The following is a 12,639-nucleotide window of genomic DNA, read 5'->3' as shown; positions in this document are numbered from 1 at the left end:
GCTCTTACATCGTGGGGAGGTACGGGCGGGTCTTATGAATACAACAGATCACCTCCAGATCATCAGTTACAGGTGAGCAACCTGTTTATCTGGATAGTGATCCGTTGCATTCATAACACTGGGTGAGTAGTCAGCTGTTACCCTGGTGGTGGGTAGCATTCATGGCAGGACCCGCTTCAGTACGCCCCGCCCAAACTCTCCTCCTTTTGTTTGTCGAAGATCCAACGCATAATGTCGTATGAAGGGTTGACTTGACGACCAGGTCGCTGTCTTGCAGATATCCCTCATGGTACACCTGCTAAGTCCGTTGCAGAGGACGCGTAGGCTCTTGTAACATGCGCTGTAACAGTCCCCGGAGGAACTTTCCCCTGAACAGTATAGGCAAGTTTGATTGCCTGTACGACCCACTGAGCCAACCTTTGCCGTGAGACCGGCCTACCCTCAGAGGTTCCCCTGTATAGGACAGTTTCTTAGTGCGTCGAATACACCGTGTAGCATCCAGGTAGTACAAGAGCGCTCTCCGCACATCCAGAGTATGCATATCCTTTTCTATGCTAGACTCCGGCCTCTGAAAAAAAGTTGGAAGAATTATATCTGCATTGATGTGGAAATCTGTTGTCACCTTGGGGCGAAATCTTGGATCCAAACGGAGAGTGACCTTATGTGGATAGATTTGCATGAATGGCCGGTCCATCCTGAGAGCAGCCAATTCACTCACTCTCCGCGCCATCGTGATCGCTATCAAGAAGGCAGTTTTTAAAGTCTGTAGACGCAAGGAAGCTGCAGCTATGGGTTCAAATGGCTGTTGAGTCAGTGCCTGCAGTACCAAGTTAAATCCCACTGTTGTGGGCAGCGAACCAGCAGAAACAAATTATTTAAGCCCTTGAGGAATTTTTTGCACTCCGGATGGGAAAACACCATAGACTTGTTCCAACCCTTATGCTCCGAAGAGATCGCTGACAAGTGAACCTTCAAGGACGCATTTGCCAGGCCTGTCATCTTAAGGGTTGTCATATACAACAATATCTGTGTAACAGTTGCCCTTCTTGGGGAAAAACTATGCTTCTTGGCATATAGCTTAAAACGTTTCCACTTACTGTTATAATTGAGGCATGTGGACCTCTTCCTATTATTTAGCAGTATTTTCTTTAGTAACCTATGCACCACGCTGTCAGGCGTAGTGTTTCCACTTGGGGGTGCCGTATCGCTCCAGAGTTCTGCGACAACAAGTCTGGCCGGTTGGGAAACTTGTGGTAGACCCCTTTCGACATACGCAGCACTGCTGAGAATCATTGTTGTCTGGGCCACCATGGTGTTATCAAGATGGCCCTCGTGGCATCTCTGAGCAACTGTGCTATCACCTTCGATATCAGCAGCTGAGGTGGAAACAGATAAAAAAGGCTCCTGGTCCACCTGAATTGAAAAGTGTCCCCCCGTGAATTCACGCCTACACCTGCACGTGAGCAATATGTTGGACACTTTGCCATTGCAAACAGATCCACGGTCGGCCAACCCCATTCGTTGAACAGGGCTCTTAGATAAATCATATTCAACTCCCATTCGTGCTGTTGGTTGAGCAGCAGCGATCTGCTGAGACCATCCGCCTGTATATTGTCCACTCCTTTTATGTGTAATGCCATCAGAGTTATGTCCCGAGCTATGCACCACTTCCAGATGTCTTGACTCAGTGCGCATAGCGACCGAGACACTGTACCTCCCTGTTTGTTTAGGTACGCCATTGCCGTGGTATTGTCCAAGTGAATCTGCACAACTGTTCCCCGCAATAGCGGCTGAAAAGCCTTTAGGGCTAAAAACACAGCAAGAAGCTCCAGGTAGTTTATGTGCTTCCTCCCCTGACGACTCGACCACTGTCCTTGTATCTGATGGTGTAGACAATGCGCACCCCAACCCTGTAGGGAGGCGTCCATTGTCACACTGCATGTGGGAGTGAGTGGCTGGTAAGGTACACCTGATAGTAAATTGGTTGGAATTGTCCACCACTTCAAGGATTTTAGCACCGCACTCAGGAGTGTAAGCCACTTGTGTTGACTGTCATGATTTGGGCTGAAGCCTCTCAGAAACCAAGTCTGAAGCGTGTGCATACGCAGCCGAGTATTGTGAACTGTCGCATTGCACAAGGCCATGAGACCCAGGAGTCTCTGTATCGACACTGCCCTTTGAATTGGTTGCTGTTGAAACAGGTGTATAAGATCCTTGATCTGTATGTATCTGGATTCCGGCAGGTAAGCCTTCTTTTCCTGCATGTCCAAAACCGCACCTATGTAATCGACCCGTCATCGGGGTTCTAACCTGGATTTTTTAAAGTACACTGTGACCCCTAAGTCCCTCAAGAGATCGAGCACACACTGGACTTGCGAAAGTAGCTCTTCTCTTTTGTCGCTGACCACAAGCCAGTTGTCTAAACAAGGATAAATTACTATCCCCCTGGTTCTTAAGTACGCCACGACAGTTGCCATAACTATGGTGAATACCCGTGGCGCTGTGGATAGGCCGAATGGCAAAACCACATACTGGTATGCTGTATTTCCTACGGCGAATGGCAGGTACTTGCGATGTTCCTCGCGAATGCCTATATGAAAATAGGCATCCTTCAGGTCCAGGGTGATGGCCCACTCTTCCTGCACTAGAAGGTGTAAAATGCCCTGCAGTGTTATCATTCTGAACTTTCTTGTGTCCACATACAAATTCAACTTCCTCAAGTCCATAATTGCTCTTATCCTCCCATCCTTCTTGGGGATTTGAAAGTAACGGGAATTAAATCCCTGCAGCCTGTCCATCCACCTCACTGGTACAATCGCTTGCTTTTCCAACAACACCTGTACCTCTTCCATCAGTACCTGGGTCGGTCTGGTATACGTTATCCCCTGAAAGGGTGGCAAAGCTTTGAACTCTATCACATAGCCAGACCTTATGATCTTCAAGACCCACTGGTCTGATGTTATATGGTGCCACGCTTGGGCATGGCTTGCCAGCTTGATGGACGCGCTGACCTGCACAAGGCCGATGTTGTGGGCCTTGGGTTCTATATCTTGTGTTGTCGTTGGCATAGGAGGTGGATGGACCTTCCAATCAAAAAGACTGCTTTTGCTGGTCCTTGCTTTGTTTTTGTCCTCTCTGGCGTTGGGTATAGGGCTTATTACGTTGGAAAGGTTTATACTGCCTTTTGTAGTCCCTTTTCACTTGTCTGTATGTAGACCGGCCTTGCTGATGCCTGTACGTGCGGTTTCTTGATGTCTGACCTCCTACAGCCGCCATGAACGTCTTTGCCATGAATTTCGACTGCTTCCAAGACTGCATGGACGAATCAGTAGCTTCGGCAAAGAGCCCTTTGCCATCGAAAGGTAGATGTTCCACCTTATCGCGCATGTCTTGCTGCAAATTTGTCGAACGCAGCCACGCATGGTGATGCAGAGTTATCGCAGTGGTCATTGCACGAGACTCCGTCTCCACAGCATGCTTAAACGTGCTCAGTAGATGTCTTGTAACCACTGTTGCTTTCTCATAAGTCTTTTAAAAGTTTTCTTGAAACTCCTCCGGCGTCATCGTAGCCAAGTCCTGAAACAGCATATCCCAAATGTGGTGTCCATATCGTGGCAAGCACGCAGAGTAATCGGCAATCTTAATTGCCAAACTAGACGTAGCATAGACCTTCCGGCCCAGCACATCAAGCTTTCTGCCCTCGTCATTGGGCATTGAATGACGTTGCCCGCCTTTAGTAGAGGCGCACTCAATTACTAATGAATTTGGTATCAGGTGCTTCATGAGGTAGCCATTGTCATCCTCTTGCACCCGATACAGTCCCTCCAGCTTTCGAGAAGTAGCTGTCGACATCTGCAAAACTTCCCAGGCTGTTTGCGCTGCTTTTGTTATCGCTGGTAGCATGGGCAGAGACACCGGGTGCACTACCTTGACACACGCCGTCATATTATAAACAGGGTCCTTTAAGTCTAACTCTGGTTGCTTTAACTCAAGTCCTAATGCCTCCGCCATTTCACGAATCTGAATGTGGTATGCTTTCAATTCCTCAGTGGGCAAAACTGAAGTGTGTGGGGGCACATCTGATGGTAGCTCTGGATCTAGTGGCTCATCCGGGATGGAAGGGTTGTCCTCATCAGACCCTGACGTATCAGAAGAATCTGCATCTCCCGAATCCAGCACCTCCAGAGGCACGACTGGCACCTTCTGTTGCTGTCTCACCGGTGGAGCAGTTGCAGTTGCCCCCCTGGGCACAGGCTCAGGTGCAGGCACCGCAGCCTGACTCGTCATGGCCCCTGATTGTTGCTGTGCCTTCCAGATTTTATATTCTGCGTAGTCTGCTGGATAAACTACTGGTGGGGCATGTGAGAATCCGCACAAGTGTCCGGACTGTGATGTGGTCAGTCGGGAGAAATACGTAGCAGGAGGGCGTACAAATAACGGAGATGGTCCAGTTAGTGTTGCCCTATCCATCATTGGCGGCCTCTGCGCCTGCATCAGACTCGTGGCCACTGAAACACGTTGAACTGGTCTCAGTAAAGCAGGCAAATGCACTGGCACATGTTGTGGCGACATCGATGGGGTCCTCGGTACCGGGGGAATAGCTGGTGTATTCGGCACCGACAAACCCCTGGAACCCTGGTCGGTGACGACCCCTGAGAAGCCATGAAACGTTGACTCAGTCAACGTGCTATCATTCGAGTCCAGGAGAGCCAGCAAGTCTGTTCTCGCTCTCGAACCCGCTGCCATTCCTCTCTGTGGTGTCCTCTCCAAAATCAAGGTAGTCCTCAGTCCTGTACACCTGTCTTGGAGTCATGGTAGGAGACACCAGCAGGGTATGCGCAGGGGTTAGCTCCATCGCTCCCCGACGCTGTAGAAGAGGTCTTGCGCCCGACGCCTCAATATCTCTCTGCGTTGAAGCATCTCTTGACACCAAGCCCGACTCAACATGGGATCTCGACACTGAGCACGGTAACGACATCAATACGTCCTGTGCCCTCGATACCGATCTCGACACCGAGTCTGGCATCGACGTCGAAGTGTCCTGTGTTCGACACCGAGCATGGCATCGACATCAAAAAGTCCTGTGCACTCGACACCGAGTCCAGCATCGACATCGAAGGTGGAAGCGCTGCACTCGGCTCCAGCGGAGCAGTCATCAGCATCGACCCAGTTGGCGGCAAGCTTGGGCTTCCCATTGACATTGAGACCCACAGCGTCGAAGCAGCCGATCTCGTGGAGTCCCAGCCCTCACAATCAGACTGGAGCGCCAATGGTGACGGGGTTCGACTATGGACTCGAGTCTTCTTTGTTCATTTCCCAGGAGGCGAAGTCTCCTGCTCATCCTCCGTCGATGACTTGTGCTTATGCCACTTATGACGGTGGTGCTTCTTCCCCATGTCTCCCGGCTGCTTGAACTCTTTCATCAAGGTGGCTTTAGACTGCCCAGCGGCAGGGTCCACCGCAGGAGCACCCACACTCGACACCGTGGTCGGCATCGAAACGGCTCCCGACATCGAGGTCGAGGGTCTTGGCGTCGGTGGGCGGAGCGCATCGTCATAAAGTGCCACCCGCAATCTCAGCACTCGGTTTTTAAAAGTTTGTTTTGAAAAAGACGAGCAAATCTTACAACTCGCCGGGTTATGCTGCTCTCCCAGGCACAATAAGCAGGAATCATGTGTATCTGTGGAGGGCAACTTCGCCCTGCACTCCGAGCAGCGCTTAAAAGTTGTTTGGGGCTTGTCCCTAGCCGACATAGCCTCAGCCATTCCCCTTGTCCAGCGGGAACGTTCGTTTTTATGCTTTCTTGCTTAGAAGGATAATCCAAGAATGCAGATCCGATATACAGTCCAATATTCAAAAACCTATTCTTCGTCCTAATCCGTTCCAAGTCCTTTACCAAAATGCAAACTATCAGAGGAGCTAATCAATCCGTGTTGATGCAATGGCGGTCAAACAGAAACTGAAAGAGACACGCCCCAACTGCCAGGGATAAGGAGAGCACAATCTCGTGCATGGCAGTTAGGTGTGGCGCGAGGAGCTAGCTAATCGGTCCGTGAGGTCACTGCACAGGCGCAGAACCCAATGTTATGAATGCAATGGATCACTATCCAGATCTAGCTATAGAGCTTTAACATAATCAGATACTTGTACAAACAGACAAGAATCCAAAGAATTACAAAGAGCTACTGTAAGCAAATCTAAAGTCTACTATCTGACTTATTTGAGCAGATAAACCCCTTATCCATACCCCACAGTGTCATATCAAATTGTTTTATGGTTTCAAGAAGCAGCCATGCCACCCAAACTGCATGCCTGACCAACTCAAGAGCCCCATTACTTATATGTAACCAGCTGCGTGGTGTTTTTTTTTTAAGTTCTTAGCCATGGTCTTGCCATTGAACAACTAAGTTGTTTAACACGATTTTATCCCAGATGGCAATTTCTATATCAAATGTTTTATTCTTACCTGTACTGGTGGCTCAGATAAGTCATTTTGACTGGAAAGCTTTTGTTCATCAGAAGCTACAAAACAGAGAGCTTGGTCACATGCCTTCTACATTTCACAACTGAACTATTTATTCCATATGCTGGATGCTTTTGTTCAATCCATTGTTAGAATGCCAGCATTAAGGAGAGTTTTTATATAACCAGCCACTAAAATGAAAGTCAGGGACCAGATTTCCTTAAACTGAGACCAGCAATTCAAAGTTAGTGGCTTTCCCCAAAATGTTTACTAACTGGGATCATGTTTTTTGTAGTCATTTCTTCCATTTTAATAGCCACAGCAATGTAGGTTTTTGAATGTAGTTTAACATGCATCAGTTCGCTTTAAGAATAGAACAGCCCTGCTGGATCAGACACAAGGCCTATCTAATCCAGCATCCTGTCTTCCGCAATGGCCTGTCTTCCCACCTGATGCCTCTGGGAACCACAGGCAAGAGATGAAGGCATGCCCTCTCCTGCTCCCCTGCAACTACTATTCAGAGGCATCTGCCTCCAACTGGAGGTAACTTATAGTCATCAAAACTAGTCGACATTGATAGACCTGTCCTCCATGAATTTGTCCAAGCTCTAAATTTAACTGCATAATATATTTTCTAGTTTCACTTTATACAATTCAACTTGGCATTAAGTTTACATACACCATGTACCAACTACATGATGAAGGATTGCTAGTACAATCTCAATATTTTTAATTCGAGTAACACTAGAGTTTTTCCGTACAACCTGTAGTCATTTCACCCCCAAACCGATCAAAGTTCACAGAACTTCAAATTACATATTAGTATAACCTTCCTTATTTGCACATTTCATTAGCTACTTGTATGATTACCTGCAGAATCCACCGACGTTGCTTGAGGCAAACAAATGGCACTTTGAGAAGGCTTATCAAAATCCAGAAGAGACTCCTTAAAACAAATTACAAACCTCTTCAAAATTAAATATCTATTTAAAGTTAAGCAGTAAGAAGATATTTTGTATTTAATTAATTAATTTTATTACAATTGTATTCCACTCTTCCTCCAAGGAGCCCAGAGCGGCATACATAGTTATGTTTCTCCTCACAACAACCATGTGAAGTAGGTTAGGATGAGAGAGAAGTGACTGGCCCAGAGTCACCCAGCAAGTATCGTGGCTGAATGGTGATTTGAACTCCGGATTCTCTGGTCCTAGTCCAACACTCTAACCACTACACTAAGCTGGCTTATAATGCACTGCAAGTTTCAAAATAGTTTAGCATCTGTAATATTAGTGGGATTTGCAACAAAATGTTGCATTGCCTGACTCTTGGTTATTTATTTCTCCTGGAGTGCAAGTGAGCTGCCCATGGAAAACAAAGGAGAAACCCAGGATTTAAAGTGTAGTGAAACTGAACAGCAGCAGCATGTCCTTGCCCACTGCCCCAGGATAGATGGTAGCAAAAACAGGAGTCCCCCTATCCATACAATGAATTACTCTAGTAAAAGGCTGCACAACTTTGGCCCTCCAGCTATTGGATTACAACTCCCATCATCCTTATCTACTTACCATTGTAACTGGGGATTATGGAGTTGTAGTCCAACAACAGCTGAAGGACTGAAGCTGTGCAGCCCTGCACTAGTGTTTTCTATGACTGACATTTCACAAGATCTTGAAAACTCCCAAGACTGTTTTGAGCATTTTAATAACTTCTTAATTTACAAGTGCGCACACAACTTCTGCATACCTAGGAATCCCAAATGTGTAGGAACCACCACTTTATTTTTGGGAAGCCCTAGCTTGCTTCCCAACAGACAGGCACTTGACCACCCGGGTTCATAATTAGTAGATATAATATATGCCTTAAGTTTCAACACTGGATTCCTCCCTAATCTTTTGCCCACATTTACCATCAGTTAGGCATCAATTATGAACACCTGACAATCTCGAGGTGTTAACATATTAATAGGAGAAGCTTACTTGCATGAAATTGTAGGTCCCTTGTATTTGAGTCATCAGATCCTGTAGCTTTTCCCTTCTTAGTATTGGATCCTTTGGAAGACTAGAAGTAGAGCAAAACTCTGCAGCTGGCTGATACACAGGTTTAGGCACCTAACAATGAGAAGCAAGCAAGTGATGAGTGAACAAAATTGACTGAATTCCTCAGGTAGCCAAGCCTTCCAAAGTATATCAATATCTTGTTCCACAGATTAAATAAGTGGTGCTGGAATCAAACTGAATACTTTACCAAAAAAGCTTCATTTTACCTATATATTGCCATGTTAAATAAGAATAGACTATCAAAACAAAGGTAAGTGAGATCACTAAATACACTGGATTACTTGTCATTTTATTTTATATCTATGTAAACTGCTTTGATAACTTGTTGAAAAGCATTATAAATAGTCATCATATTCATACTTGCATCAGTAACCAAGTTAAAATGAAAAGCAGCTAAGACACTAGCTCCTTTACTGACTTGACTTAAAATGCATTTAAATCCTAGTGACAGAGGGATGTGTGTTACCCTGTTGCAACAAAAATAGCAGTCTGGTGCCACCTTAAAACCCTTACATTTGTGGCAAACTTTCATAGGACAGATGAAATATTTATCTGTGCAGGACTAAGAACTGGATGGGGTTCTCCTTCCCAGGCTCTTAAACTGTCTCTTAATTAACACAGTCCTGCCTTCTGGAGCATGTGGAAAGGATAACCCACATGTGATGTCCTCATCCAGCAGCAAAGAGATTTATCTGTGCACACATGCAGGAGAGGAATTTTTTTTATAAGTAACGACAGAAGGCCCAACAATGCAATTTGGTGTATTACTACTAATTCAGAGCACGTGAAGATGAAGAATTCAGCAAAATGTTGAATAAAAAAGCACAACCAATCCTGCCAAAATAACATGAATTAGCAAAGCAAGATGAACAGCATAACCACACCCCTAGAGACAGACAGCTGCTTTCTCCGATAATTTCTAGTCCTAGCTCTGACTAAGACTTATGGAGAGGAGTCTGGTCTTGTAGTAGCAAGCTTAACTTGTCCCCTTAGCTAAGCAGGGTCCACCCTGATTGCATATGAATGGGAGACTTGATTTGTGAGCACTGTAAGATATTCCCCTCAGGGAATGGAGCCACTCTGGGAAGAGCAGAAGGTTCCAAGTTCCCTCCCTGGCATCTCCAAGACAAGGCTGAGAGAGATTCCTGCCTGCAACCTTGGAGAAGCCGCTGCCAGTCTGGGTAGACAACACTGAGCTGGATGGACCTATGGACTGACTCTGTATATGGCAGCTTCCTATGTAAGCCCAAATCTAATTGGGTCAAAGCTTAACTCAGCAGCTTCATGCTGGAGCTGAAACACAGTAGCTTTCCAGTGCGTTAACAGAACATCCAGAAAGATCAAAATGCTCTTCCCCTGGTTTGAGCACTTGTCATTTACTTCAAGTATAGGCAGGTATAATTGGCTTTTTTACTGTATAAGAGAGCTTTGATTGGGTTGCACAAGCCTCATCTTTCACTCCCTTCCCCGCTCAACTATTGACAATGGAGGACTTGCCTTTTGATAGTTTTGGCTGTCAATGTTACAAAGCTGTATTCAAAGTTTGTCCCCACCCTCACATGCATGTGCACAACATGGAGTTAAGCCAAACAAATAAGATTACCAGTGTTCCAATTTAAGACATGAGAATCAGATTAACAGACTAGACTAGGTTCCTATATGCCAGTCCTGCTACCCGAGACCATTTTAACTTATGATGCCGAGGACCAAACCTCGGATATTCTGCAACCAAAGCACATGCTTTGTCACAAAGCTATGGTCTCCTCCTCGTTCCACAAGCCTGAGCCCACAACCAATGTAACATGACAGACATGTCAAAGTGAATAATATGAACAATTCACAGCTTACAGTAGTTCAGATGTTGAGCATTAGAGCATTAGCAATACTATGGTTCTCTTTTAGCAAAGTTCACTGTGAAGAGTTGGAAGCCTACTCTGAAGAGCAAACGCAGCTTGAGGTGGTGAGCAAGCTTTTCTAAACAGAACATCTAGCCTCCCCCCCCTTCATACTAGCAGGAGGAGGGGAGATTTTGAGGGGCTGGTTTCTCTTTAAGGGATAAGTCCTAGTCTCTGTGTGTGTTATTTGCCAGGGTTAGCATTTGCCAGCGCTAGCAAACTCCAGTGTTAGTCCCTGTCTGGAGGGGTTGGAATCAGTTAGGGTTGTGGGAGGCCCCACATTCCTTTGACATCCCTTTGACCCACATCCTGTGTCTCAGTTGGAAGCCTACTCTCTACATAAGAGGTGAAGGCCCAAGAGCATAACAGACAGGGATAGCAAACAGGATGTTGGAGTTTTGCAGGAGTTTAGCGGGAAGTGTGCGGGGGAACCTGGAACAAACCCCTGTGATCACAAGGAGCCCAGTGGAGAAGAGAACGTATGTACAAATCCCTCCCTCATATTCTTGGGAAAGCCTGTTTTGGCAGTAAATATAAATAGCTGACCATTACAGCTGAGACCTATTCTTCTAATAAACTATCTCTAAATACTGTGAACAGCCAACAAAACCAGTATGAAGGTAGAAAGTCAGCAAGGGAGGGGGCACTTCCCAGTATATTGCACAGAGTGACACATGTATGACTTTTTGCCCCATGGGCAGAAGTCATGCGTGTGTGCTCGGTGTAATGAGCTCCTGGCTCTCAGAGAACAAATTCGTTCCCTTGAGACCAAGGTGGCAGATCTGGAGTAGCTCAGAGAGGCATGTGGACGAGACCTTCAGGGACGTGAAAGAGACAACCCACTCCATGGCTGATAGCTCCTCTGCTGTCAGGGAGAATAAAGGTCTCGGGCAAGGAGGACATCGGTCTGAGGAAGAGGGAAATACTCCTTTAGAAGGGAGCCCTTCAGTGGAAGATGAGCTCATATCCTCTTATACAGGGGATACTCCTCCGGGGGTGGGGGCCACCTTGTAGTGGATGATTCAATCATTAGAGGTATAGAGAGATGGGTTTGTGACCCAGGTGTTGACCACACAGTGACTTGCCTGCCTGGTGCAAAGGTTGGACATCATGCAGTGTCTAGAGAGGCTCTTAGGCAGTGCTGGGGAGGAGACAGCTGCCATGGTGCATGCTGGCACCAACGATCTGGGGAAATGTAGTCGGGAGGCTCTGGGAGCCAAATTTAGGCTGGTAAGTAGCATATTGAAGTCCAGGACACCCAAGGTAGCATTCTCAGATATGCTACCTGTTCCATGTTCAGGTACCGTGAGACAGGCAGAACTGAGGGGTTTCAATGCATGGATGAGACGTTGGTGCCGGGAGGAAGGGTTTAGATTTGTTAGGCACTGGGACACATTTTGGGGCAAGCAAAGCCTGTACAAAGGGATGGGCTGCACTTGAACCAAGATGGAACCAGACTGCTGGCACTTAAAATCAAAAAGGTTGCAGAGCAGCTTTTAAAATGACGCCTGGGGAATAGCCAACAGTAGCTGGGCAGTATCCAGTTCGGCAAATGCCATCCTTTAAAGTGCGAGGGTGCAAAAGATTCAGATAAAACAGAACGGGACAGAGCAGACCCACATAAAGAGCAGACAGGAGACTGCGCCAGTTGGTCAAAAAGTTTTTAAAAAGATAGCATACACCAGATGAGAGATTCAGAGTATAGGTGCTTATATGCCAACACTAGAAGCCTCCGAGCCAAGATGGGTGAGCTGGAGTGCTTGGTTGCTAATGCAGAAATAGACATAATGGGCATAACAGAAGCATGGTGGAACAGTGAGAACCAGTGGTACACTTATCCCTGGCTATAAACTCTATAGAAAGGACAGCGGGGCACGCCTTCGAGGTGGAGTAGCACTGTATGTTAAAGGAGAGATAGAATCTAACAAGCTAGAAAACCGAGGTGGACTGGAGTCCTCCACAGAAACCCTATGGGTGACAATAAAAGGCCTGAAAGGAAAAGTGCTAATGGGGACATGCTATTGCCTCCGGATCAAAATGCTGACAGTGACTGGGAGTTGCAGCAGGAAATCAGGGAGGCATCAAGGAGAGGCAGGGCTGTAATAATGAGTGACTTCAATTATCCACACATAGACTGGGTAAATTCACAGTCAGGTAATGACAGAGAGGTCAAATTTCTAAATACATTGAATGACTGTGTCCTAGAACAGGTGGTCTTGGAACC

At 46.5% G+C, this 12,639-nt stretch overlaps 1 protein-coding gene across 18 annotated transcripts in view; it reads right to left on the bottom strand.

Annotated features, from left to right (window-relative positions):
- The window catches only part of CAPRIN2 (caprin family member 2), a 62,210-nt gene that overhangs the window by 23,216 nt on the left and 26,355 nt on the right, over positions 1-12,639 (bottom strand). For all 18 annotated transcript variants that reach the window (XM_053258535.1, XM_053258538.1, XM_053258537.1 and 15 more), the window contains 3 exons: positions 8,440-8,571; positions 7,334-7,409; positions 6,467-6,522 (listed from right to left, as the gene is read on the bottom strand). In XM_053258535.1, coding sequence (XP_053114510.1) covers positions 6,467-6,522; positions 7,334-7,409; positions 8,440-8,571 — 264 coding nt within the window. The remainder of the gene's footprint in view (positions 1-6,466; positions 6,523-7,333; positions 7,410-8,439; positions 8,572-12,639) is intronic.

Source organism: Hemicordylus capensis, chromosome 5, assembly GCF_027244095.1.
Source record: "Hemicordylus capensis ecotype Gifberg chromosome 5, rHemCap1.1.pri, whole genome shotgun sequence".
NCBI classification, from domain to species: domain Eukaryota; kingdom Metazoa; phylum Chordata; class Lepidosauria; order Squamata; family Cordylidae; genus Hemicordylus; species Hemicordylus capensis.
Note: the sequence above shows the minus strand (reverse complement) of the source record. Positions and strands in the feature narration are given on the sequence as shown.